General features: G+C 55.4%; 1 protein-coding gene across 3 annotated transcripts; it reads right to left on the bottom strand.

The window, feature by feature from the left end:
* Positions 1 to 540: 540 nt before the first annotated feature.
* Positions 541 to 20,664, bottom strand: SHD (Src homology 2 domain containing transforming protein D). Of its 3 annotated transcripts, none has more exons than XM_050933684.1 (7): positions 16,575 to 20,664; positions 15,900 to 16,476; positions 9,499 to 9,625; positions 8,555 to 8,776; positions 7,071 to 7,242; positions 5,662 to 5,781; positions 541 to 1,357 (listed from the first exon to the last, which is right to left on the bottom strand). In XM_050933684.1, the coding sequence occupies exons 2-7, from the start codon at positions 16,230 to 16,232 to the stop codon at positions 1,171 to 1,173; spliced, it is 1,161 nt and encodes a 386-aa protein (XP_050789641.1). In that variant the 5' UTR covers positions 16,233 to 16,476; positions 16,575 to 20,664; the 3' UTR covers positions 541 to 1,170. The 3 variants fall into 3 exon arrangements, with proteins under 3 accessions (XP_050789641.1, XP_050789642.1, XP_050789643.1); XM_050933685.1 differs by having other exon boundaries at positions 16,999 to 20,664; XM_050933686.1 differs by having other exon boundaries at positions 7,071 to 7,239; positions 16,575 to 20,663.
* Between the last annotated feature and the right edge of the window lie 4,893 nt (positions 20,665 to 25,557).

Raw genomic sequence — 25,557 nt, 5'->3', positions numbered from 1 at the left:
AGGGGGAGAGCTGCCCCCGTCGTGTCCTGGGTGGGGATGGCCATGTCCCAAGAGGTGGCCTTGTGGCTGCAGGTGCTAATTTACCTTGCCCAAGGCCAGGAAACTCTCCCAGTTACCGGACCCGGACCGGAGGGAGGAGACGCAGCAGCCCAGCTGGGGAGCCACCTTTGGGGGAAATGAGGCTGGGAGGCCCCCTCGGGCTGACCCCTGCTCTCTAGGAAGAGTCGTGTCCACTGGATCGAGGGGGCAGGGTGACCCAACAAGGGGGTCTGGGGAGAGGAGACTCCCCCCTCCCAACTGAGCCCAGCTCCCCAGGGCACTGAAGGCAGTTAGGTGCAAATGGGGCTTTTGGCAAATGTCACCTGCTCTCTGGGCTCGGATCTCGGAGGCAGCCCCTCGCCTACAGATGGATAGGAGACCCTCGAGCCCTGGGACCAGATCTGCTCTTGCCCATCGTCCCCTGGTGAGTAATGCAGAGCCCTGGGCCCCGGGGGACCCCCGCCCAGCTGGGCAGAGACAGACGGACGGGCTAGGGCCGAGTCTGGACTACGGCGTTTAATGGAAACCTATTTGCCAAGGCAGCACGAGCACACACGGCACGACGGCTCCGCGCACACACGCCAGGGGGAAGGGGGTCCACTCGGCTCAGGGGGCCAAGGAGCTAGTGGTGGGGGGGAGCTGGCTCAGGCGAGATGACACCAGGGGTAGGACACCGGAGAGCTGTTACATGAACCTACCATCTCTACATGTTATTGTGCTCAGAGCATGTCCCTCCCAGGGCAGGACTGTCCAGGACGGGACATGCTACAAACCTCCCTCCCACAGTGGCAGCATCCCGGAGTAGGGGAGACCAAGGTGGGGGTGGAGGGGAAAGGGAATCTCCCGGACAAACAGCTCCGAAGCAGAAGCTCCCAGATGTGGCTAGAAGGGATGACTCCAGGCTAACCCCTTTGCTGTGTGGGACCTTCCAGGACAAAGGCCACCCCCCCAGAGCAAGACGCAGGGGTTGGAGGGCATTGGACGCAGCATTGCAGCCAGAGCGACTTGCCATTGCTGCTTCGAAGCAGGAGTCCCCTGTGCTGAAACGGCCGGGCATTCACCCCTAGGGGCTGGGCTGGGGCCGGCCCAGCCCTTCCTCGTGGTCAGCAAGCACCCAGTGCCCCCCCCGCGTCAGAGGGTCTGCACGGCGACAGGGTACAGCAGCGAGAGTTGCTCGGCGCCTTTGACGGGCAGCTCCTGAGCCGTGTAGTAGTGGATGACCTCGGGGATGCTCTCGAAGGGGGCGCTGTTCTGGCCCAGCACATACTTGCTCTCCCTGGTCTTGGTGAACTTCATGTGCATGAAGCCATGGCTGCTCCTGGGGATGGAAGCACAGGGCAAAGAGCATTAGCAGCGGGCATCCCCTCACATAGGAGCCACAGGAGGAACCCCATTGGCCCTGAGCTCTTGTCTTTGCTGCGGCGAGCCACTAGAGGGAGATATGGTCATGCTAAGCAGAGCTGCTCGGCTGTGTGTCATAGGGCCTATACTGCTAGCTGTTGCTGGGGATTCTCCCTTATCTGAAGCAGCAACAAGAAGTGGTTTTTGCAGCAGGAGGCTCTGAGTTCTAGTAGCCATGGTACTCAGCACGGTGACAGCCATGCAGTCACTGGTGGCCATGTGCTCTGCCACGCTAGCCTCCTCCTCATTGCTCAGTGGTGGAATCTGAGGCCCCAGAGAAGGGGAAGCCACTTGCTCCCCATCCCAGCAAACCAGCCCCAGCAAAGAACCCGGGAATGACGACCGGCCACTCTGTCTGGTCATCGGAGCAGGGCACTGCAATGTCTCCAGGCCGGAGGATCCCAGCATAGGAATGTTGCTGGCTGTGGAATCCCTGAGCACCCTGGCAGGTTGCGTGATCCAAGCCAGCCAGGAGAGTGGCTGCTCTGCTATCTGGAGCCAGGCTGGGGACAGAGACAGAGCCCACCCCAGCCCCATCCCTGTGCAGGGATAAATATTTCAAAGCGCGCGGCGGGGGGAGCGGGGCCCTGGGCTCCTGCCGGGGATCAGAGCATGCTGCTGCGATTAACCTGATGAAATATTCATGCCGGCCGCTCCCCAGGCCGCATGGCTCACTCTGTGCACAGACAGCCAACAAAGCGCCTGCTGGCCTGGCCCTTTGATGTGCATGTCGGCCGCTAATAAGAAGCAGATGTTCCGGGCAGAGAGTTCACGGGGAGCTACTTGTCGGGGGGATTGCGCCCATGTGCCGGGGAAGGGCCTGGGGAGAGGAGACCGGGCCTCTTGCCCCTCTCCCATCCAAGGCTCTCCAAGCCCTTTACCGGCAGGAATGACTTAAAAACTTACCTGCCTCAGGAGGGAAGCTTAAGGAACTAAGCTTACAAGATGCTGATCCCCAGTCCCTTGCTCTGACCACTGGACCCCGCTGCCCTCCTGGAGCTGGGAACAGGAGCCTTTTCCCAGGACAAGTGTGGACTCTGGAGTCCACCCTCCTCTATGCTAACCCAGCAGACCACCCAGAGCTGGGAACAAGAGTCTGGACTCTGGTCCTCCTGCACAAACCCACTCACCCATCCTTAAGCAGTCCTGGGGTAAGAGGGAAGCTCCTCTCCTGGAGCAGTAACTGGTTTAAAGGCAGGAAACAAAGGGTCAATTTTCAGAATGGAAAGCGATAAATTGTGGTATCCCCCAAGGGTGTGTACTGGGCCCAGCGCTGTTCAACTTATCCATTAGTGACCTGGAAAAAGGGGTGAACAGCGACGTGGCAAAATTTGCAGATGATACAGAATTACTCAAGGTAGTTAAGGCCAAAGCAGACTGCAAAGAGCTACAAAGGGATCTCACAAAACTGGGTGACTGAGCATCATAATCCTGCAGTATAAACTAATGGCACAGCCACTCGAATACTGCGTGCAGACATGGTCGCTCCATCTCAAAAAGGCGATACTGGAATTGGAAAAGGTACAGAGGTGGGCAACAGGAACGACGAGCGGGATGGAACAGCTCCTGTATGAGGAGCGATGAAGGAGACTGGCAGTGCTCAGCCGGGAAAGAGATGACGAAGGGGGGATATGATAGAGCAGCAGTTCTCAACTGAGGGTCCACGAGCCCTTTCCGCTTCTGAAACCTGATGCCCCAAGCCCCAGCACTGAAGCCAGGAGCAGCATGGGCCTGAAGGTGGCACCCACCCTCAAGCCCCGGAAGCCGGGATCAGCATGGGGCTGAGGCCGGCAACTCCCTCCTGCAAGCCAGGAGCAACAGGGGGCTGAAGCCGGGAGACCCAGCACCCCCTCTGCCGAAGTTGGAAGCTGCACTGGGAGCCCCACTTCCCGTACTCAGCCCCTAGCTACTCCCTGCCTGCACCCTGAGCTCCCCCACTACCTGCACACAGCCCCCAGCTACCCCGTGCCTGCACCGAGCTACCCCGTGCCCGCACACAGCCCCTAGTTACACCTCTCCCTGCACCCTGAGCTCCCCCACTACCTGCACAGAGCTCCCAGCTACCCCCTGCCTGCACCCTGAGCTACCCCCTGCCAACACATGGCCCCTAGCTACACCTCTCCCTGCACCCTGAACTACTCCTCTGCTCACACAGCCCCTAGCTACTCCCTGCCTGAACCGAGCTACCCCGTCTACACACAGCCCCTAGCTACACGTCTCCCTGCACCCTGAACTACTCCTCTGCCCACACACAGCCCCTAGCTACCCCCTGCCTGCACCCTGAGCTACCCCCTGTCCACACACAGCCCCTAGCTACACCTCTCCCTGCACCCTGAACTACTCCTCTGCCCACACACAGCCCCTAGCTACACCTCTCCCTGCACCCTGAACTACTCCTCTGCCCACACACAGCCCCTAGCTACTCCCTGCCTGCACCTTGAGCTCCCCCACTACCTGCACACAGCCCCTAGCTACCCCCTGCCTGAACCCTGAGCTACCCCCTGGCCACACACAGCCCCTAGCTACCCCCGCCTGAACCCTGAGCTACCCCCTGGCCACACACAGCCCCTAGCTACCCCCTGCCTGAACCTTGAGCTACCCCCTGGCCACACACAGCCCCTAGCTACCCCCTGCCTGAACCCTGAGCTACCCCCTGGCCACACACAGCCCCTAGCTACCCCCTGCCTGAACCCTGAGCTACCCCCTGCCCACACACAGCCCCTAACTACCCCCTGAGCTACCCCCTTCCCACACACAGCCCCTAGCTACACCTCTCCCTGCACCCTGAACTACTCCTCTGCCCACACACAGCCCCTAGCTACCCCCTGCCTGAACCCTGAGCTACCCCCTGTCCGCACACAGCCCCGAGCTACCCTCTGTCCAGTCAGGGGGTGGAGGTGATGCTCCCTCCCTGGGGCCCGCTATGCGGAGCTGACTCAAGCCCCTCCAGCGGTTGCCCCCCCAAACAGAAGTAAAACTCTGCCCATGCCCAAGGGTCCCCCCCGGCCCAGAGCCCCGAGTTCGCCCCTCTGCCCGCTGGGCCCTGGCGTTTTTGGAGCATGTTGAGGGAGGCCGCAGCAAGAAAAAGGTTGAGACCCCCAGCGATACAGGTCTGTAAGATCAGGAATGGTGTGGAGAAAATGATGAATAGGTGTGAATAAGAGTGAATATTTGCTGCTTCACATAACACAAGAACCCGGGGTCACCCAACGAAATCAAGAGGCAGCAAGTTTAAAGCAAACAGAAGCCTCCAGGAGAAGGTAGCGTCCATAGGGCACCACTAGGGCTGGCTCTATAGGGCCGGAGAGCAGAAATGTGCCACTCCTAGGTGGACTCTGGCCCTTGGGGCAGTGACCGACAACACCATGTTTTCACCCCTCAATGCCCCCGTCCTTCACCCACATCAGCCCCTTGGCTCCAGGAGTCGAGATGCCCCATGTGTCCCAGTGCCAGGGAATGGGGCAGGAATGTAGCGATCACAGCGCCCACCCACCCCCCACCAGCCCCCCGCGGCCTGCGATGCATCCAGCGCCTGGAGGAAGTGAAGTGCTCTCCTCTGAGGTCAGTTTCTGCAGCCCCCACCTCCATCTCCTCCCAGGTCTGCAGGGTAAGAAGCAACCAGCTTCTCCCCTCCCCACTCTCCCTCCACACTCCCCTCCCCACCACAACCCCAACAGGTCGCAGGCCATGGCACACCCGCTTCCTGCACTACACAGGGATTCGGTGAGATGCTTTCTCTCCCACGCACATACCGTGGGCATGAGCTCTCGCTCCGACCTCCAGAGAGAGGTGTCATGGGAGCCCTGGGAAATGAGAGGGAGAGAAAGGGGGAGTCTAGTGGTTACAGCAGGGGAGTGGGAATAAGGACTCCTGGGTTCTACGCTTGGACCTTGTAGTGTGGTCTGGTTTATGGGAGTTAGCTACCGACTTGCACCTAACCCTCATGGGAGTCAGACCTCCTGGGTTCTCTACCCAACTCTGCCAATATCTCACCACTGGCGACCAGACCTTCCCCGCTCTGTGCCTCGGTTTCCCCATCTGTGCAACAGGGCTAACAGCTCCCTCTGGTGGGGGTGCCAGTTTAATTCATGACCGCCCACCTGGGAAGCTCCAGGTGGCTGGGTCATAGAGCTGCAGTGTGTCAGTACCCCCGCTGCGGACAATCCCCTGGCACAGCAGCTCTCCGTAGAGGCTAGGAGGTAGAGAGAGCAGGCGTCTCACCTGAGCGACAGGGAGTAGTCATGGTGGCTGGTTTCACTGTTCCGCACCAGGTAGCTGCCTTCTTTGCACAGAGTCAGCAGGGTCTCGGCATCCGCTCTGCTGATGGAGCCGTGGTACCACCTGGGGTGGGGGGAAAGGGAGAGGGTCACATAGCAACAGACACAGAGCTGCCAATGCTCACCATCAGCCTCACAATACCTGCTGTTTTTAGGAACATAGAACACAGGGCTAGACAGGCGCTCCTGGGTCTTTGGGCCAGTCCCCTGCTATCCCAGGCAACCCCATCATATCATCTCGGCCATAAACCTAGCAAGCTCCATCTTCAAACTAGCTAGGTTGGCTTCCCCTACTCCTCCTATTGGGAGGCTGCTCCAGAACCTCCCTCCTCACAAACCTTGTTTTAATTGCCTGCCTTTTCTCAAATCCCCAGCTTCTGGAGTCACGTGAATACAGGAGAATCTCAGCTTTCCTTTAAAAAATTAAGTGGGCTTCTAGCTCTCCTACTTGCAGAGAAAAGCCTGAAAACGCAACCCAAGAGCACCCTGAAAGCTCAGAACCAAGAAGGTAAATTGAAAGAACCTCCTCTCTGCAATGTTTTTAATCCCAGGATTGTTCAAGGCCATCTCATGGTTTTTGGGGGCCTGACTCAGGAACTTTGAATGCTCGGGGTTGGCCACACTGCAGGCAAGGTCCATGTTATCATGGCAAGCACACAACCCCCTGTCCCCCGTCCCACCCATAAAGCTACTTCTCCATCCCCCTGGACCTCAAGATGTCTTTTACACCAGTGGAGAGTGGGAGCAACACGCTACCACAACCTTTGCCCTGGTGTGACTGACCACCCAAGACATAGGGTGACTGACAGTGGAGCCTGTTGCTGCAATCAGCTGGGCTGCAGAACACGCAAGCCAGGCCTGTCCACACGGGGCACTCTGGAATGACTTAAATACCTGCCCCCTGTGGGCCCTGACCCTGGCCCTGTGTTCAGGTGTGGTAGCAGCAGTGCTTTCTGGGCACGTATCCCAGAATGCCCAGCGGTTCTCCAATCTGCGGTGCATTGTGGGGTGATTGCAAACCATCCCCTGGGAAGAGAGAGGTCAAACTCCCAGAATTCCTCCGGGAATTCCTTCCTCCTGTGACAGTTTCCACGGCATGTGACGGTGCCAGCGCTGTGTTCTGACTAATGACCCATACACATGCCTTGCCCCAGTGCACCCTGGGACAAATGCATTAGGGGCTCAGTGCTTTGGCCACAGTTGCACCCAACATGGCCGGCTTGGGGGGTGGTACACCCTCAGCTCCCGCCCTGTAGGGCCTGCCATCAGGGCATCGGAGCAGGCAGGGAACTGTGGATCTAAAGGACGCTGGTGCCCATCCAGCTGCCCGGTTTGCCCATCCCTGGGACTTACACCTGCTTCTCCAGTGGCAGCGAGGGGTCCACGCGCTCGGCCACGGGGGGGCTGCGCTCTGGGCTCTGTGATCGGCCGTGCTTGGGGCCTGCCGTCAGGTGCTTCGGCGGCCAACGGTGCTCTTTGTTCAGGGAGGAGGGGCGCTCCCAGTCGGGGTTCTCGAACTGCACTACTTGGGTGGGGGGAAAAATGCGTTACACAGGGAGGGAGAGATAGCAGGCTGCTCCTGGTCGGGCCGCGGTCTCCCGCCCAAGCTCAGCTGAGCTCTGAGTCCCCCTTGCTGGCTCCACCCTCCGCTCCCAGTGAGCCCAAGTCTCTTGGACCCCACTGATGTCAGTAGCTGGGCCCCACATCTGGTACCTGGAGGACACTGGTCCCATCTCCAGCCAGTATCATTGGTCCAGGGACAAAGGAGGGTGAACTCCTGCCCTACAAATGCCACCCCTGCCCTGTACCCAGCCTGGTGGGCAGAGCCTCACTCAGGCCCAACCCTTCCTCAGTCCGATTCCTCTTAGCTTCAGCCTGTGTTCCCCGGTGCCTGTCTGCCCACGCGCCCTTCGAGCTGGGGGACGCTGAGTGCCCAGAACCCTGCTCATTCAGAACCCAAGCAAACAATGTCAGAGCTGGAGCTCGGGATCCAAACTCTGCTCTCAACCCCACTCTCTGTGCCTGATCCCAGCACCCCTCAGCCTCGGGGGAACCCTGCATCCCATTGCCCCGCTACATTACTTTGCTCCTTCAGCTCATTAGGCCGGACACAGAGACCACTGAAGCCAATGGGAAGACGGCAGAGGCTGCAGGCTCAGGCCTGTGGCTTCTTTGCAGCAGGGGTCTGTAACCCCATGGAGCCTGTCTGGGACTGGAATGGAGCCCCTGGCCTGATGGGCCCTTAAGGTGCCATTAGCAATGCCACATCCTTTCCCTCTGATGCCAACTCCCGCTGCTGTGCCGGGCAGGGCAGGAGGTCGGGGCGCCAGGCCGGGATCAGGGGGTTGTAGAGAGTCCCCTTGGCACTCCCTCCCTTTTCTGGCACCATCATGCCTGGCCCTTGTTAAAAATGACATCCCAATGGCCTCTTTCACCCTAGAGGATCCCAAAGCACCATGGGCCTGCAACCCCAGTGACACACAACCCACCCAGGGCATCAGCTGGACACACAGCCCCCTGGGGGTGATGGGGATTGCAGCCCTGACCCTACTGGAAAGTGCTCTGGGGTGTTTAATGCTCAGGCAGAGCAGGGAGGATTTCAGGGCTTGGGATCTTGCCGGAAAGGGCTCCCCACCAGAAAGGCCTGGAGCTGAAGCCACCTGCCTGGGCAGAATGAACTTCCTGGGAATTTCACACCTGAGACTTAGCCCCAGAGCCACCCCCCTCCCCGGGCTCCAGCAGAGCCCCGTGTGCCTGCACTGCCCCTACATTCCTCCCCACAGAGACTGGCCCTTCCCTGGGGCATTGCCCGCTCAGCAGAACAGGGCAGGACACACCTGCAAAGGCCCGGGAGATGTGGTCTTTCTTCCACTCCCAGGGCTGATCGTACTCGTCTGCCGGCCGCTCGTCATCTTGGGGCAGGCGGCTCTCGCGGGCTGGGCTGGCCGAGCCACCCTCTGGGTCTCGCTCCTGCTCCTCATAGGGGGTGTCGTAAAGCTGCAGCCCCTGCTGGCACTTCTGCCCCCTCCGGCCCTCCCAGTCGCCTTTGCCCTGGAGATCTGGGAGTCCAGCAAAAGGGGATTAGTTGGGCAGGGCCAAGGAGTCCATGTATAGACGTGTGCCAGGGCATCGGGGCAGACAGCAGGAGGCCACATGCAGACGACGGGGTGGGGAGGGGGGCAGTAGATGCTCACATACATGGTGGGATTGGGTGCCAGGCAGCAGGTGCACAGATGCATGGGGGGGTACACTGGGTACCAGGTGCCCATGGACATGAGGGGAGATTGGATGCCAGGGGCCCATGTGCCTGGGGGGAGATTGGGTACCAGGTACCCATGGGAATGAGGGGAGATTGGGTGCCAGGTGCCCATGTGGATGGGGGGAGATTGGGTGCCAGGTGCCCACATGCATGGGAATACATTTGGTGCCTGGTGCCCACGTCCATGTGGGGAGATTGGGTGCCCGGTGCTCACAGGCATGACGGGAGATTGGGTGCCAGATGCCCACATGCCTGGGGGGAGATTGGGTACCTGGTGCCCATGTGCCTGGGGGGTACACTGGGTGCCCCCCCACTCACCCAAGGGACTAGCTAGCCAGGCAGGGGAGTTGATAACAGCCTTGCCCTGCCCCTTGGGCACAGGTCCCTCAGTGAGAGTGAGAGGCAGCATCACCGAGCGTTGCCCCAGCCTCCGGGTGCAGTCGCAGCTGGGAGCCACTCCGTGCCCAGCACCATGCAGCATGGAGTCCCCCTGGAGACTGCTCCTGCCCTGGTGTCTCTCACCTGCCACCACCCGCTGGGCGTCGTTGGGCTCCATGTAGCCGTTGTTCTCTGGCACTGTCTCCTCGACGTCCCCTGGCTGCTCCCGGCTGGCATCGAAGGGGTTGGAGTACTCGCTGTCGCCATTGCCCTGCGGGCAGGAGGGCTACATTCAGCGCAGAAAGGGCAGGGCTGGGCTCAGCGGCACCCAAAAGGCCCAGCTGCAGGAGCGTCCCGGGGAACCAGCCCGGGGCACTGATCAGCACGAGTCCCTCTCCCCCAGCACATGGATCAGGGACAAAGGGACTTCACTGTGTCCACACGGATGAGGAAAGGTTAAAACTGAGCAAAGACGCCTGAGGGGGGATGCAAAGGGTTGTTATAAAGACTATGGTGACCAACTGTTCTCCATGTCCACTGAAGGCAGGACAAGAAGCAATGGGTTTAATCTGCAGCCAGGGAAAGTTAGGGTGGATATTAGAGAAAACTTTCTAACTGTCAGGGGAGTGAAGCTCTGGATCAGGCTGCCAAGGGAGGCTGTGGAATCCCCATCATTTGGGGTTTTAAAGAACAGGGTTATTCGGTCCTGCCTCAGTGCAGGGGGCTGGACTTGGTGACCTCATGATTTCTCTGTGGACATGGGAGTTAAACTAGGAATCTAGTGAGAGCTAGGTAGGAGCCCGAACCCAAGGCCACCAGCAAGCTCATCTCATCAGAGGCCAGGTGAAAAGTGTAGAGAGAAGGAGAGGAGCTGTGAGCCTCGAATGCTCTGAGTCCAACTTCCTGCTTTGACACCAACTCTCTGCATGATCTCAGGCAAGCCCCTGCCTCAGTTTCCCCAACGGTGACACAGGGCTAGTGACACCTGCCTGCCTTTCACCTGCTTCCCGTGGGTTTGTTGGGGGATCTTTGCAGAGTGTGATGGAGAAGGAAGCACTAAGACTCAGGGCCGCCCACTGGGAGTTAGGCTCCTAAATATCACTGAGAATCTGGCCTAAGCTTTGTCACAGCCGATCCCACGTCTCTGAAGGCAGAGAGGCAGCAAGTGGGCTCGAGTGTGAGACGGGAAGGGCTACGCCCTGGTTGGAGAGATGATGGAAAGCAAAGAAATCAGCGGGACTGCGTGGCCGTGCAGCTTTGGAGCTTTTCACCTCTGGGGCTCTGGCCTGAATCCAGGCTGGGGCAGGGAGGCTTGGGAGAAGCTGCCTTCTGGTGGCTGCTCAGTGCAGGGGGTTATTTGAGCTCAGGGCGATCTCAGAACTGGCAGAACGCATTTAGCGCTGCTGTCGCTGCCAGCCTCAGCAGGAGGGAGCCTGCTGTCCTTGCTCCACCAGGTCAGGGGGTATAGGCAGGTAGGCTGGACAGAGAGAGAGAGAGTGTAGGGGTGTGTGTGCATGAGAGTGTGTGTGAGTGCGTCTGTGTGTGGGGTGTGCATGTGTGTGTGAGTGTGCATGTGTGTGAGAGTGCGTGGGGTGTGTGTGTGTGCATGTGAATGAGTGTGTGTGTGCACACGCATGTGTGTGAGGGTGGGTGTGAGGGTGTGTGTATGTGTGGGTGTGGGTAGGTGTGCATGTGTGTGGTGTGTGAATGTGTGTGAGACTGTGTGTGTGTGTGAGTCTGTGTGTGTGTGTGTGGGGAGGTGAGTGTGTGGTGTGTGTGGTGTGTGTGTGAGAGAATGTGTGTGTGTGTGTGGTGTATGAATGTGAGTATGTGTGTGTCTGTGTGTGTATGTGTACCCCGGTGCGTGTCTTGTCCCATGCTAGCCCAGAACGCACCCGTTCTGTCGATAAAGAAAACATCAGCCCGCAGCGCTATCAATCCTCCACCTTCCCCAGCGCACAATTCACAGACACAAAAGGGGAGAAATAGGGTCATTGCTTCGAGAGGCAATTTCCACGCGCCTGTCTCATTTGCCTGCAGCTCTCAAAACATTTCCTCCGCAGGCTGTTTGAGCATGTCTAACGCACTGTCGGGGGCAGCGAGCAGGGGGACACGGCCTGGCAGCCGGGAATCAGAGATGGGGGAGCCGCCCGATTGGCACGGGGACACCTGCCCCTTCGCAGAGTGCAGGCAGAAGCTGATACCGCTGCTCATCAGGGAGGACAGAGTAAATGGCAGCTGGGCTGGGAATTTCGGATGCAGGAGAGCTGGCACCTGCAGCTACTGTGAGGAAAGCCCGAAGGATCACCGCACCTCCCGCTGATCTCCTCACACCAGCAGCATGAGGCCTGGGAGGGATCTGGGTGGGAAAACAGGCAGGGGTACCAGGAAAGGTGCAGGAACTTCCTACTGAGTCAGCACTGAGTCCATGGGGCACTGAGGAGCTGTGTTTCAGACGAGTTATCAAACCCAGTGTGCTGAGCACCTGCGCTCATTACAAACCCAGGGGCAAGGCATTAGCCCCTGTGTCCTGGTCAAACTCCAGATGGGGAAATGACTCTTTGGTTTCTTTTTCACCTCCTGTCCTGAACTATTGTGCAGTGTTGCTGTGTGCTCTTAGAGTTGCCATGTTCCAGCCCAGAGATGGCTGCATTTCAGTGCTGGGTGAGTCAGCCCTACGCAGAGGCACTGTTAAACTGCTGTAGCCGTTCACCCTAGAGGCACCTGCATTTCAGCAGTGGATGAGTGATCCCTGTGCAGTGTTGTCATGCGCTGCTAAAACAGCTGCCGTGTTCCACCCCAGAGGTGGCTGCATTTCAGTGCTGGGTGAGCGTTCCCTGGATCTGTAAAGAGTTAAAGAAAAACAACTCCCCCGGTGAGAAGTATGGCCAGCAAAGGCCAGTATCCAGCAGGGACTGTCTCTGAACTCAGGGTGATCAGTAGCAGAGAGGCGTAAATCAGCTGTAATCAGAGTCACTCCTGGTGTAAAGGAGAGGAGGACGTGGTCTAGTGATCACAGCACAGGGAGTTATGACTCCTGGCTCCTCTTCCTAGCTCTGTTTGTAGGTCCACACTGCAAGCGAGGAGTGTGATCACAGCGGGCCTGGACGTGCCAGAGCTAGCTTGGCTCCAGCCAGGTCAGACACCAACAGCAAAGGAACCGTGGCAGCGCGAGCTTCAGTGGGGGCTGTACGTGCCCCCCAGGCAGGACCTGGGTACGGACCAGGGGGATGAGCCTGTGATGAAGTCCAGGCTGCTTCAGCTTCACCGCTATTAGTACCTGAACTAGCTAGATCAAAGCTAGCTCGGGTATGTCCACATATGGTGCAATCACACCTCCCCAGCTGCAGCACAGGCAGCGCCAGCGTCTCCATCAGCAAAGTTGGGGGGCCATTACGTACCCGCTTTAGGGGATGTCAGGCTTACCGAGGCACGATCGTGTAAACATCATGTTATTCCAGTAGTGCCTTAGCGATCTCAACCGAGATCAGGGCCCCCTTGCCCTGGGCACTGCATGTTCATAAAGTGAGAGACGCCCCCTGCCCAGAAAAGTTTCTGATCTAAAGAGATAGGATGGCCGGGGCACCAGAGGGGAAGGGATTTGCCCGACGTCATGTAACAGGGCAGTGGCAGAAGCAGGAATAACCCCCCCAGCTGCCCCAGCTCACTGCTCTCACCACTAGACCACGCTGCTGCTGAGCTTGGCAGTGCTAGTCTTACCTCTCTAAAACAAACGGGGGCTTTCTTCCTCCGTGGAACCCACTAAAGGAACAGTCCTAAGGCCCCCTCCCCCTGCCAGCCTTTGCCTGCTTGTTACCCAGGATGGTTAGAATCTCAGGCAGTCAAGGTCAGATCTAGGTTATTTCTGCCTGTAAAGTTGCTCACCTTCCTAACAGCTCGTGCCATAACCTGCAGCTGCTCTCAAGCCCAGGCCCTCCTGCGGAACAACCACGTTACAGGGTCACAGGGACGATTCGGCTGTGGGTTAGGTGAGCTGGCAATCTGCTGTTGACGGCCTGGAACCATAAGCTGGGTACAGGGTCCTCCCAGCTCCCCGCTCCACCTGATCTCACTCATGGGGTGGCTGGAGTTTGGCACCCAAAGCACAATCGCTCCTGGTATTAAATGTCGCCCACTTATCGTGTCCAGTGAATTAACCATCAAAGGTAGAGGCTGAAGATGGGAATTTATGGCTGAGGCTTTAATTATGGCGAGTGGGCAGAGAGGAGGAGTGGGGAGACAGGGGTTCTAATCCCAGCTCTGCCACTGTCACGTTCCCTCACCCTGGGCCTCACATCCCCCTGGGGAGAGCAGCACTGACCTCTCCCACAGCGGGTTGCATTAGCCATTGCTGGGCATGCTGGGATGGGGTTACCCTAACGCGCTGCCACCGCCAAACCCTGGGAGTGGGAATGCAGAGGGTGCATGTGGAGAGAGGTGTGAAAAATCCCTCTGAGCCAGCCGCACCCCTGCCCGCCTCACATCGCTGCTAACAAGGCTGAGAGCAGGGGTGCTAAGGAGGGCGGGAATCTGCGAATCCAGCAGCAGTCGCATGCATCTGAGCCTGCCAACAGCCTTGCATTTTGGGCTGGATTTCACAAGCTCCCCCATGAGCTCACTGATGTGCTGATGATCCCCTAGCCTGCTGCACCGGCCCTGTGTTACAGCCAGCTGGCCGAGGGCACTGCAGACCCATCCCCGCCGTCTGTGACCCGGACAGAGGGGTCAGCGCTGATCTCTCCTTTGGCAGCACTCCCAGCCTGTTGAGAACCCAGAGTCCTGCCTCCTCACTCCGCTGTGCCACCCACTGGACTCCTCGCTCTGTACCGTATGTCTACCCAGCAATCACGAGACATATGCAAGCTGGTTCTGTCCACACTCGCTCACTAAATATAGGACCCTGGGCAGAAGCTCACCCAGGTCCTTAGGAATCTGCTTGACCAGCTAACCTGGGCCTCTGCCAGTGCTGCCGCGGCTTCACTGCTCCGCTTGCTGGGGTACACTACACGTCCTGCCGTCGCACCTCCTGACTGTAGGGTAGATGTACCCACAGCGTCCCCCATCTCCTTCATGGAACATTAGAGCCCATAGTTGAACGGCTAGTGGAAAGGATGTGTCCAGAGTCTAGCGGATGGGGCAGAGGTGTCCCCGCATCAGTGCCCATGGGCACGACCTGCATGGGCAGGCACTGGCACAGCTACCCCTGCGCAGTGGCAGAATAATACGTCCATGGATCCACTGCTCCAAAGAGCACCACTGAGTGCAGCAGGCTGCAACCCTGTTGATCCAGGCCCGTTACAGACTTAGCCCATCACGGTTCCTGCCCCACTGACATACCCAGAATGGGCCACAGATGAGTGATTGCTGGACAGCCCCAGGCATACCCTGAGCAACGCTCCAAAGCTTCCCCCTCTCCCCCAGTGCAGCTCAGCATGCTGTCTGCATGGGCAGCTCTGGAGGACTAGCAGGGACGGAGCCGGGCTGGAGAGGTGAGGCTCAGTGACTGTCAGAGGAACAATACAGAAAATGCCACTTGGAAAGTGTTACACAGCATTAATAATGACCAGTATTCCAGGAGGACCGAGACGCCCCAGATAAGACCAGGCCTCACAGCACTAGGCATTGTACCTACACGCAGCGAGCCCTGGAAAGCTTACAGTCTAACCAGATGAGACAGACCCAGGGTGCGGCAAAGGAAGGCGTTTCGTTTTAGCCCCATGTTACAGATGGAAAACCGTGACCTGAAAGAGGGGAAGGGACTTGCACAAGGTCCCACTGGGCGTTGGTGGCAGAGCTCCAGGTCTCCTGGGCACCAGTCCAGGTCCCAGTCCTCCTCTCCAGAGCTATGAAACCAGCAAGTCGGCTCTTTCCCTGATGCTGTCAGGAAGGATCATTTATTGCACATTTCTTGCCAGAAGATGAAACAAACCAAAAAGCATTGCCGCCGCTTGAAATCTTTCACTGCCCATGGAGCCCCATGATAGACACTCCCAGTCCTCTCCTCCCCTCCCTCCTTCCTTTCTCCAATTCATGGGTGTATCCCACAATGCTCAGCAAACTCTCCCCTTGGGAGTAATTTCACACACTGCCAAAATGCAGCCACCTCTGGGGCACAACCAGCAGCTGCTTCGTCATAATAGCTCCCTGCAAAGCGCTGTAGGACGGGAAGTGAACAATGCTGAATCTAACTGCAACATCAGGGTCAATTCAGGGAAGCCAAGGGTCCTCACCAGAGTGGGCCTCTGGCCAGGCTGCTGGGCCGAACATGCCAGCTCTTACAGAAAGCGTTCAGGATCAGCTGGACACCATCCGCTGCACAGTGCGCCCGACCGTGGCCAGAACAGCATTGACTCAGAGCAAAGAGCACCAGTGATTGAATCCCCCATCCCACTGCATGCAGCACCTCGGAAATCCCCATCCAAGCAGAAACCTGACCCATCCCTGCTTAACACGAGAGATCTGATGTGACCCCAGGCCGAGAGGGCCAGGCCTGAGTGTGATCAGACCCCTGGAGGACAGCTGCTCAATAAATCCCCAGCACCTACCTGCTCTTGCCCGCCTTTGAGTTCTTCAGCAGCCGTCGCCAGCAGAGCTTTGCTTCTGTTCAGGTCTGTGGACTCCACTTTGATAAGCCTGTGTTTTGGGGAGGTGTATTTCCCTTCTGCACAGCCACCGGCAGCTGCTGTATTTGGGGAACCCGATCCCACAGGATCCGGCTCCAGTTTATTGTCGCTGTCTTCATAGGGATCCTCAAAATCCAGGCTCTTCTGCGCTCTGTAAGCCTTTAAAATCTCACTCTCCGTGTAGTCGGGCTTGGGGGGCTGTGGAGGAGACCTCCTGCTCCCAAAACTCAAGTAATCTTTCAGCCACTTGGCCATTTGTTCCAGCCTGACAACAAAACCCTGACCTCTCTGGGCAGAACAAGTGGGTCGGGAAGAGTACTCAACATGACATCAGATAAGCCTTAGTGGGTCCCCATGATTTATAATCCAAATTGGGCGTCGTTCATCTTCCTTTCAGGAGACCCTGGGCATCAAGGGGTCTCCAATGTTTATGTCTCAGACTGATGTCTTATCCCAGAGCGAGCTTCTCCAGGAGTTGGAAATGAATTGTCCTCCCTCCCTTTAAAAGAAGAGGGTTTCAAAGGTGTTTAATGCAAAACGAAAAGCAACACACTCCTGTCTGGAGACCCTATAGACCCTATGAAATAAAATACTTACATCAAACCAGATCTCTGTGTGGGGGTTGGATCATGGAAGGGTTCCACAATCTATTACCAGTTCAAATGCAATGGAAAATCGAGGGGAGAAAAAGTCTTTTTTTTTTAAAATGTCATCAACCCTGCACTAAGCTTCAAAAAATAGACACCTGCAGCCAAAAACCTGTCTCGAAAGAAAGCCCCCGAGTATCTTTCTAAGAGATCGGTTTTAATCCCTAAAACGGATTTGCGATACTAAGCATTTACAAAGCATTAGCGCTTTTAAAGGGGAAAGAAAGAGAGAGAAAAGAAATTTACCAGTTCATTATGGAACGATCAGATCTAAGCAACAACAGAGCATCCCGCAAAGACAATTTCCTATGGTCTGGAAAGAAACATATAAAAAAAAACAACCCCAAAACAACCCTAGACAATGAACATCTCACCCGTTCAAACACCAGCCAGGCACATTAATGTCCATTTAAAAACTGCCTTGACAAAGTTCCTCTTAAATACATAAATATATAACCAGTGGTTCTTTTAAGTCTTTGTTAGACTCCTCTAAGAGATCCAGGGAACGGAATCGCATTCTGGCTACATTTGCTTGTCAGATACGAAGCTGTGTATATATTTATTTCCCATCACCACCAGAAACTTCCTTGGTTTACAGTTAAGGTTGCTGAAGTGTCAAACCCTCATACACGCAATTCCTGGAAAAACAAGACAATCTCCAGTACACGCTGGCACACATCCATCATTCGGGTTTTATTTCTGGTGCAGGGGGGCGGGGGGGAAAGACAGTGATTTATTCCAAAGCCCAAACAGGGATCTTACAAAACAAAAATAATCATCAAACCTCCTCCCTCTTAAGAGACATTCACAAAAGCAGGACTGGAAAACTTTAGCAAAAGTCTAGCTTGGAAGAGTCCAGTTACAGCTTTCTTCTCCTTTGTTAGATTTGGAGAGGGCTGTTATGATGCTTTCCTCGAGAGCTCATCTCCTTTCCAGGATCCAGGAAAGCAGCTGCAAACACAACACAGCCCAAACAACCGCACCAGTGATCTCCAACCACCACCAGTAGCTTTTTGCAAGGCCACAGCACAAAGAAAAGGAGGCGGGAGTGGGAAGAGACTTTTCAGCCTTTTGCATCCATCAGTTCTTTCCTGTTTTCGGGGACCTGCGGGCTACTTTTGGGAGGAAGGAGGGAAGGAGCTGCAGCTTAAGGAAGCCGGTCATAGCTTTGATGCGGTTGTTGGGGATGATTTGGGGAAAGGCGGGAGATAAAGAAAAAAAATCGGTAGCTGGAAGGTCTGGAAGCCTCTTTGCAATCGTTGCTCCTGATACGTCAAAGGGTTTTTCGCCTCCTCCTCCCGGCCCTAAGGTTTTTGCATGCACAGCTCCCTCTAGTTTGAAAAGGTTACAGAGACCTTCAGCAAGAAGCAAGGCAGCAGCTGGAGGGGCAGATACCTAGCACTCCCCAGGCCTGGCTCCCAGAGAAGTGTCATCCCCTGCAACAGGAAAAGGGAGGCAGGAGGGAAAATGCCCCTTCTCCAGATCCCTGATGCTTATGGAGCGTGGCCTGGGGAAGCATCAATAGATTCAATTCCCCCCAGAGGCCAGAGCCTAGTGAAACTGACCAGGGAAAAGGGAGGGATAAGCTGAAATTGAGCAGGCAAAAGAAAGTTGGGGGTATGCAGAGAGGGGAGGTTTAAATCTCTTCCTTTTTCAGCCTTCTCCATCCCATCTCCCCCGGCTGTCCCTGGCTAGGCACGCCGGGTGCTCCATGGCGCCCAGCCCAACCTGAGGTGTGAAATTGCAAACTGGCTCTGCTCGCTAGAGAGAAGGTGGCCGTAAATAAAGAAGAGAGAGATCGGGGAGAGAGGGAAAGTGGAGGGAGGGGGGAATTAAAGGCGAGGGCAGCTGGAAGTGGAGAGAGAGAAATTGAGCCGATAGGAATTAAAGAAAAACAAACAACAGTGAGGCTGGCTAGACGGATGAGAAGGAGATGCGCTGGAGTCTGTTAAAGTGGCAGCTGGTTGCTCCCTGGTGGGTGGGGAGGGGATGAGCATCTGCAGCTCTGACTGGCCAGGACTATTTTGGGTGGGCAGATGAAATACTGTGCAAGCCAAATTTCACCTGGGGGGCCACCTGAAATGTTCTCACTAGATGAGTATCAGCCCTAGTCACAGCAGCAGGGGGAAATCGAGGTTGGATGGCTGGAGCACTGGCCCCGCTGGGGAGCTAGGCATGCTGGGTTCTAATCCTGCCACTGACCTACTGTGTGCTCTTGGGCAAGTCATTTCCCCTTCTGCTATTTAGACTGTGAGGTCTCTTGGGCAGGGACTGTCTCTCACTACGTCTCTGTACAGCTCCAAGCACAATGAGGCCATGATCTCAGAGCAGGCCTACACTGCAATGGAAGGTGTGTCACACAGGCATACCCAAATTAGCTTTAATCTAGTTAACAAGGCTACGAATAGCAGTGAAGACACGGTAGGCCGGGCTATTTTCAGCCACGTCAGCTAGATGAAAGCTAATGTGGGTTTGCCTACCCAAACTCAATCCTGTCCCCCAGTTGCAGTTCAGTTGGAGTGTAGAGATACCCTCAGCTGGGACTTCTAGGTGCTACTGTAATAAAAATACATTCATAAGAACTTACAGAGCTTTAAAAATATCCTTGGGGCTACATGGGTGTGTGTGTGTCTGTATGCTGCAAGCCCTGGGAAACCGGGCTCACAGGTGTAGTGTATGGAAAACTATTAACATGGGAGAGCTACCAATTTAAATGCTCAGGGGTTTTCTGGTTCTGCAGGCAGGAGCCTCTGTAGGGAAGCATGAACACAGCAGTCAGTTTGCATCCAGGAAGCCTAGAGTAACAAGGTGGGGTGAGTTGTACTTCTGGGAGCAGCCTGCTTTGTCTCTCTCTGCTTTTATCACCCTGAATTCTACAAAATAAAGCAGTGCTACGTTGCAACCTTCCAGTGAGACTATTTTATGTTTTCATCTCACTTCTCTATTTGTATGTTATGAAACATAACAACAGGCTCTTACTTCAAGCTGGTTGGAAAACGTTGAAGAAAGCTAGATGAGTGGACATTTGAAACACCACCCCATTTCTCAATTAGCTCTGCTCCTAATTAAGGCTCAGGCCTGCTAGTTCTTCCATGCCAGATTGATACCAGTGGGTTTTGACGGACATAGATCTACTTGCAGGATTGTGGGGGGCTAACCTGGTGTCCTTTGAGATTAAGAGGGCAAGTGCACAAGTGCCCTCAAGAGTTACTAGCATTCAATGTACTGCGTGTCAGGTAGGCACGGTTCCTGCAGCCATGGTCCTGAAGTACCTGCCCAATGCAAGGCAGCTCTGTATGGAAACAAGGGTCCATCTACCCAGAGCAGGAGCAGGGCCCTACTGCTAGGTCCTCAAAATTATTTAGGTGCCTAACTATCAGTGGTCATTAGTGCTCTGTGGTTGCTTTGTTTCTTTATGATGTATAAAGACCTAACATTATACATTCAAATCTTGTCTACTGTTTTTCCTGGAAGACTTTATGGACAACTGGAAAACTGGGAGGATTACACCACCACATAGCAACCAAGGAAGTGAAATTTCAGCCATTGAGGGTTTTTTTAAGTCAGACTTTTCAAAGATCTGGGTTCATTTGGTTTTGTTCACATAGACCTTTGAGTTAAATCAGACAAACACTCAGGAGAAAAGCTGTCTTTAAAGATTCTTCCCCACTTCAGTTCTCTTGCCTTTCAAAGAGACATCCAGCAAAAAAACAGGGAAGACCAGATTTAATCTTTCTGCTTTTTCTAAGGTTAAAACCCCCTTCATTTTTTCTTTTTTTTGGAGAAGGAAACGAAATCTTTCAAGTCTTCCTCATTCATCATCAAGCGGCCCAAAAGGGCACAGTCTCATTGTTTTTCCTTTAAAGCAGAGATGACGTCCTTTCAACCTGAGCCCTGAACTCTGCTGCCGCTTCCCTCTGAATGTTCTGCCTTTGGTACATTGTAGTCCTGACTTCAATGTAGCTTTTTGTACTTAGTAGTCATAAAAATGGTATCGTTCTTTGCCACCTCCTGGGACACTCATCTATCCCTCTGTTTCAGAACAAAGAATTCTCCCCCCCACCACTCCCCAATCAGCAATTGAGAAGTAGCCTAACTGTGTTTCTAGGGGGAATATGCGTAAGAGCCAGCTAATTGTTCTGTTTAATGTGCTCGGCTGAAAAACATTCTGTCTAGCAGAACAGTTGTTGACAGATCTCATCAAATATAAATACCAGAGCCCTATATAAATATCCAGCATCTGAAGTATTAATGTTTGAAGAGGCTGCTAATTATAATTCACGTGCCAGGAATGTTCATTGTTCTAGTGACAGAAGAATCAAAAGGAAAATCTGATTTAGCCTTTTGTCTTTTGTTTCCTTTAAATGCAGGGGGGTTAAAATTTCTTCTGTCTCATTCCCCCAAGCGAGTGCACACGCCCAAAATAATCTGGGTGCGTTAAATCCATGCTGAAATAGGTCCCTGTTTGCTGTTTTTAAATGAGGGTTAATTAGTGAAATCCTGCTCATTAATTAGGGCTGGGAATACAGGGCCTGATCCCACCTCTGGGCAAGTCAGTAGACAGACAGACATTGAGTTCAGGGAGCTTCAGATCAGGCCCATAGCCCAGCCAACCACTGCAAAACCCCCTACAGTGCAGGCAGGCAATGCTGCTATTGGTAGAGCCGGGGCTCAACCCTGCTTGGCACCAGGTTAGGCCAGAAGCTTCAGCACAGGCAAGCTCTGTAACGACCCAGGGTACCAGGGGGGCTGAAGTGCGTGCTGTCATGGCTTCACGGCTCCAGTACGTGAGCTAGCTTGGTATGTCTACACAAGCGGCAAACACACACACCCCATGACTGCAGTGCAGACGTCCTCGAAAGCAGCTGGGCTTTGAAACTTGGAATATGGCAAGAATAGGCTGAAAATCCAGGACCAGCGGCTGGAAATCCAGCTAGACACGCCACCTACGCTGGACCTTTTAAGCAGGGCCCAAGTGGTGAAAAATCAAGTGGTGTTTCACCCCACCTCTGCCTTGGTATCCTTCGCGAAGCAAAGTGAACTCCCTGAGGGATGAACTTATTGAGTCTGGCACATGCTGCCCCTCGGCCGGGGTACCGGGCAGGATCTGGAAAGAGGCTGGCCTAGAACTGACCTCACCACAATGGTGAATTCTCCCCCAGCCCTAATTATGTGAAACACTTCAATAGAACCCCATCACCGCCATGCGGGTGGGGAGGAAAATGTAGACGGCAGAATGGTCTCTCCAAGGATACAGTGGATGTCGCATCGACTGAGTCATTCTAAACTGGAAAAAGTGCTCGAGATCGCGCTTAAGGGAAGAACCCAGCTGCAGCGAGGGGACCAGACACAGCCCAAAAGGGATCTTTCATCTCTCTCCGATGGCTAAAATGCTGTGAAAATGCTCCCCCAAAGAGGAAGAATGGGAGAGTTCCCCGGTCCGCCCCCCAAACAGACTCAACTGTCCCCCTGCAAACTGCCCCCCAAAGCATCATCGGTACTCGCAATTCCCATTTTCTTTCCCCAGTGCCGCTGGAGGACAGCAACAGCAGAGATCAATCACTGCTCTGGGTAATGAAAGGAGATGAAGAAGCAAACAGCTCTGACACCTCCAATTTATTACCCCAGGCTGAGCCATTTTTAACAGGGAGTAATGCAATTGTGCTGGCAAAATCAAAAGCCTCCGTATGGGTTTATTACACGGCGTGCTAAGCCAGCGGGAGCTGCTAACCTGGAGGCTGAGCAGGGCTGGGAAGGTAATAGGATGGAGCAAGGTTCCCCCAAGCACAGCAGTAATGAAGAGTGCCTCGGGGTAGGGGGTAAAGAGGGATGCCACCACCCTGTACACAGGATCAGCTCAGCCACAGACACTTCATGAGCAGTGGAAACGCTGGTCCTGCTGCACGCCCGCCTCCCATGGCAATGAAGGGCAGCTCTGCAGGAGGAGAAGCAGGCTGGGGGGGGAGGAGGGAGTTGTGACCTTGCTTTGCAGATCCAGACAGTGATAACACTCTGCGCTGCTCACTTGCATGTCGTGCATGTGGACAGTAACCACTGGGGCCTGGTTTGTATCTGTCTAAAGTGATCCCTAGGCTGGGCAAATGCCACATTTCACTGCACAGATTTGAAGGCGAGAAGAGACCATCATGAGCATGTAGGGTGAGTCCCTGCCTAATATGCAGGCAACAAGAGCTGTGGGCCAATGACCTTCAGGAACCCGGTTAAAGGGCCATCCTCCACATTACCAGCCAGAACCCTGAGACTACAGGAGCTGCACCGGCCCTGCACTGGCCAAGGGCTGAACGAAATCCTTAACCGCTCCTCGCCCTGCCGTTGTGTAAATCCAGTCTGCTCAGCACCGCCCTCCGATGACTGCGTGACAGGGAGGCACCGGGTGACCGACATAACTATTCGGCAGGATCAAGCCCTAAATTGCAACTTTAAGGGCTAGTCCGTGCAGTGCTGCAGGGCAGACTATGGGGGTGTGAACTGAGGGGTGCTCGAATGTATTGCACAGGCTCTAAGAGCCCTGCGTAGACCCTGCTGGCGCGAACTAAAAGGTACCTCGCTCGCATGGATGCCGTCCTGTTTCAAACAGCGCTATGTTAACGGGCAGTAGGTACCTGTTAGTTCGCGCCAGCAGGGGCAGTTCGAGCACTCTACAGTTCATACCCCTGTAGCCTGCACTGCGGCACGGTGCAGAAAAGCCCCATGGTCCAGATCCTCAAAGATATTTAAGGCTCCTACCTTCCATTGGTTTCAGTCCCTTTGAGGATGGCCATAAATAACTTGCGCTGAGTCTCCCATTTGTTACAATGAACACTTGTTACGGTCACCTAATGCTGTTTCTTAATAACACTTAGTAACTCTTTTAATAACACTTTGCCTTTCCCTAGCACCTTCCATCCAATGTTCTCAACTCGCTCTACGAACGCACATTAGCCAAGTGTCACAAACACTCTGCCTGGCAGGTCAGAGTGGCCTTTAGCAGACAGGGAAACTGAGGCACAAGGAGGGCAAGCGGCTTGCCTATGGCCAGTGGCAGAGCCAGGGATAAAACCCCCCTGCTCCCAGGCCCATACCTTACAACAAGCCATACTCCCTGCCATCTTTGCCACTGTCTCCCTCTTGTCAAACGCCTGGGAGACTCTCCCAACAGTGCTACGCAGCTGGGAGACCCAGGGAAACGCAAGCCTGACGGAAGCCAGCTCCGATAAGGTTTGACAAGCGCTGCCTGAAGAGGATGATAACGATCGAGGAGGACAGAGGGTGAAGAATGGAACAATTGGGGAGGCAATGAGGCAGAGATGGATCGTACCCCGCACCTTGGGTGACCAGACCACAAATGTGAAAAATCAGGAAACGGGTAGGGGGTAATAGGAGCCTACATAAGAAAAAGACCCCAAAATCAGGACTGTCCCTATAAAATCAGGACATCTGGTCACCCTACCCACACCAGGTAGTGGAATGGAAAGCCCCTAGGATCATGTGATCAGATGGGGACGGGGGTGTAAGTGGCCATGGCAGAGCGGATGATCCTGCGGATCAAGGAGCAGTGAAGGCATGTGGAAAAGATTCGCTGGTAGCAGGCAGGCAGGCTCATTGGAGGGGAGGGCTCCGAGGTGGCCCATTGAAAACGGGGCTGGCAGGCTCTTCTGTTTACCTGGAATGAACTGAAGTCTCTCAACTCCAGACAGGCACATGGAGCACCCAGGTTACACTAGAAGCTGAGGAAATAAGGACCCGTCTCTAGTGCATGGCAGCAAGATGGATGGGCTTGCAGAGCAGGCATCACTATGGGACTTTGGAGTACTGGCTTCAAGCCCCACTTTTGCAGCACACTGCCTGGGTGACCTCAGGAAGAAAGTTGAGAGAGCCCTGGGCTACCCACCCCCCCGCTGTGAATGAGGCCACAGCAGCCTTCTCCCTCACTCTTTGGGGCAGGGACAGCCCTGCTGTAGGGGTACATACAGCACCAGGCACAATGGGACCCTGATCTTGCTTGGGACCTCTGGGCGCTATTGTGATACAAATCACGGCGAGTCGCGGGGGCTAGCAGTGGGATGTGGGGCAGAAGGGGGAGGAACCTGGCACATGGGAAACAATCTTTTCAAAGTGTCACCCAGCAGCTGTTGCCACATGCGCACAATGCCACAGCCCGGTTCTAACTGGCTGCCGAGAGGGAGTCTGATCACAGAAACGCTGGTAACATTCTGACGAAAGCAAGTCGTCCCTGCCACGGTGCTCCTCCAGCAGCGGCAATGCGGTACGTGTCTCCTGCCAGGGAGAGCACGGAGTCCTCCCCGTTGTCATCACAAAGGAAAAGCGACCGAGGCCCAAGAGAAATGGGATTCCATGAGACAGAGTAATTCCATTGATCGCCGTGGGTAAACCAGAGCCGCAGGGCTGCTACACTCATGGAGCCAGCAGGTCTGGCGGAGGCAGACTGGCACTGCTTCGCCAGCAAGGCTGGCTGCACCTTCCTCAGCTCCCCCAGGGGCATTCGCTCACCCTTTTTAGATTAATCTAATTACGAGAGTTCGGAATCCCATTAATGTCTCTCAGCAGAGTGAGCATCTCCTGGCTGCCGGCTCCTTTCCAGGGCCTGGCTGGGTGCACCCCCGAACGCACCATGCAGTTCACACACAGGCTCCACAGCAGGAGCAGCCCGGCCCTTGCCTTTCCAAAGGAGCGCCCGTCCCCTGCCAGCCCCCACTCCCAAAAAGGAGGCAGGGGAGAGTGAGACCAAGCAGCAGCACTGGATGACAGCGTCAAGCGTCTCCCTGCGGCTATTGGTTTAACCTTTGTAAGGCTGGCAGGAATTCAGAGCACTGCTCCAGTGCACAGCTCGCCCCTCCTTACGCCTGACAGTGATCAGACAAGGCCCTGCTGTGACTGCCCCCCTGAGCAGGGCTTCCAGCCTTCACAAGGGC

The sequence above is a fragment of the Gopherus flavomarginatus genome, chromosome 24 (assembly GCF_025201925.1).
Source record: "Gopherus flavomarginatus isolate rGopFla2 chromosome 24, rGopFla2.mat.asm, whole genome shotgun sequence".
NCBI classification, from domain to species: domain Eukaryota; kingdom Metazoa; phylum Chordata; order Testudines; family Testudinidae; genus Gopherus; species Gopherus flavomarginatus.
Note: the sequence above shows the minus strand (reverse complement) of the source record. Positions and strands in the feature narration are given on the sequence as shown.

Coding starts and splice junctions, on each gene's coding strand:
- SHD (XM_050933684.1), bottom strand. CDS start 16,232: ATGGCCAAGTGGCTGAAAGATTACTTGAGTTTTGGGAGCAGGAGGTCT. Junction 9,626..15,899: donor TCAAAGGCGGGCAAGAGCAG/GTAGGTGCTGGG, acceptor TCCTGCCCGCAG/GGCAATGGCGACAGCGAGTA. Junction 5,782..7,070: donor CTGCCACTGGAGAAGCAGGT/GTAAGTCCCAGG, acceptor CCCCCACCCCAG/GTGGTACCACGGCTCCATCA.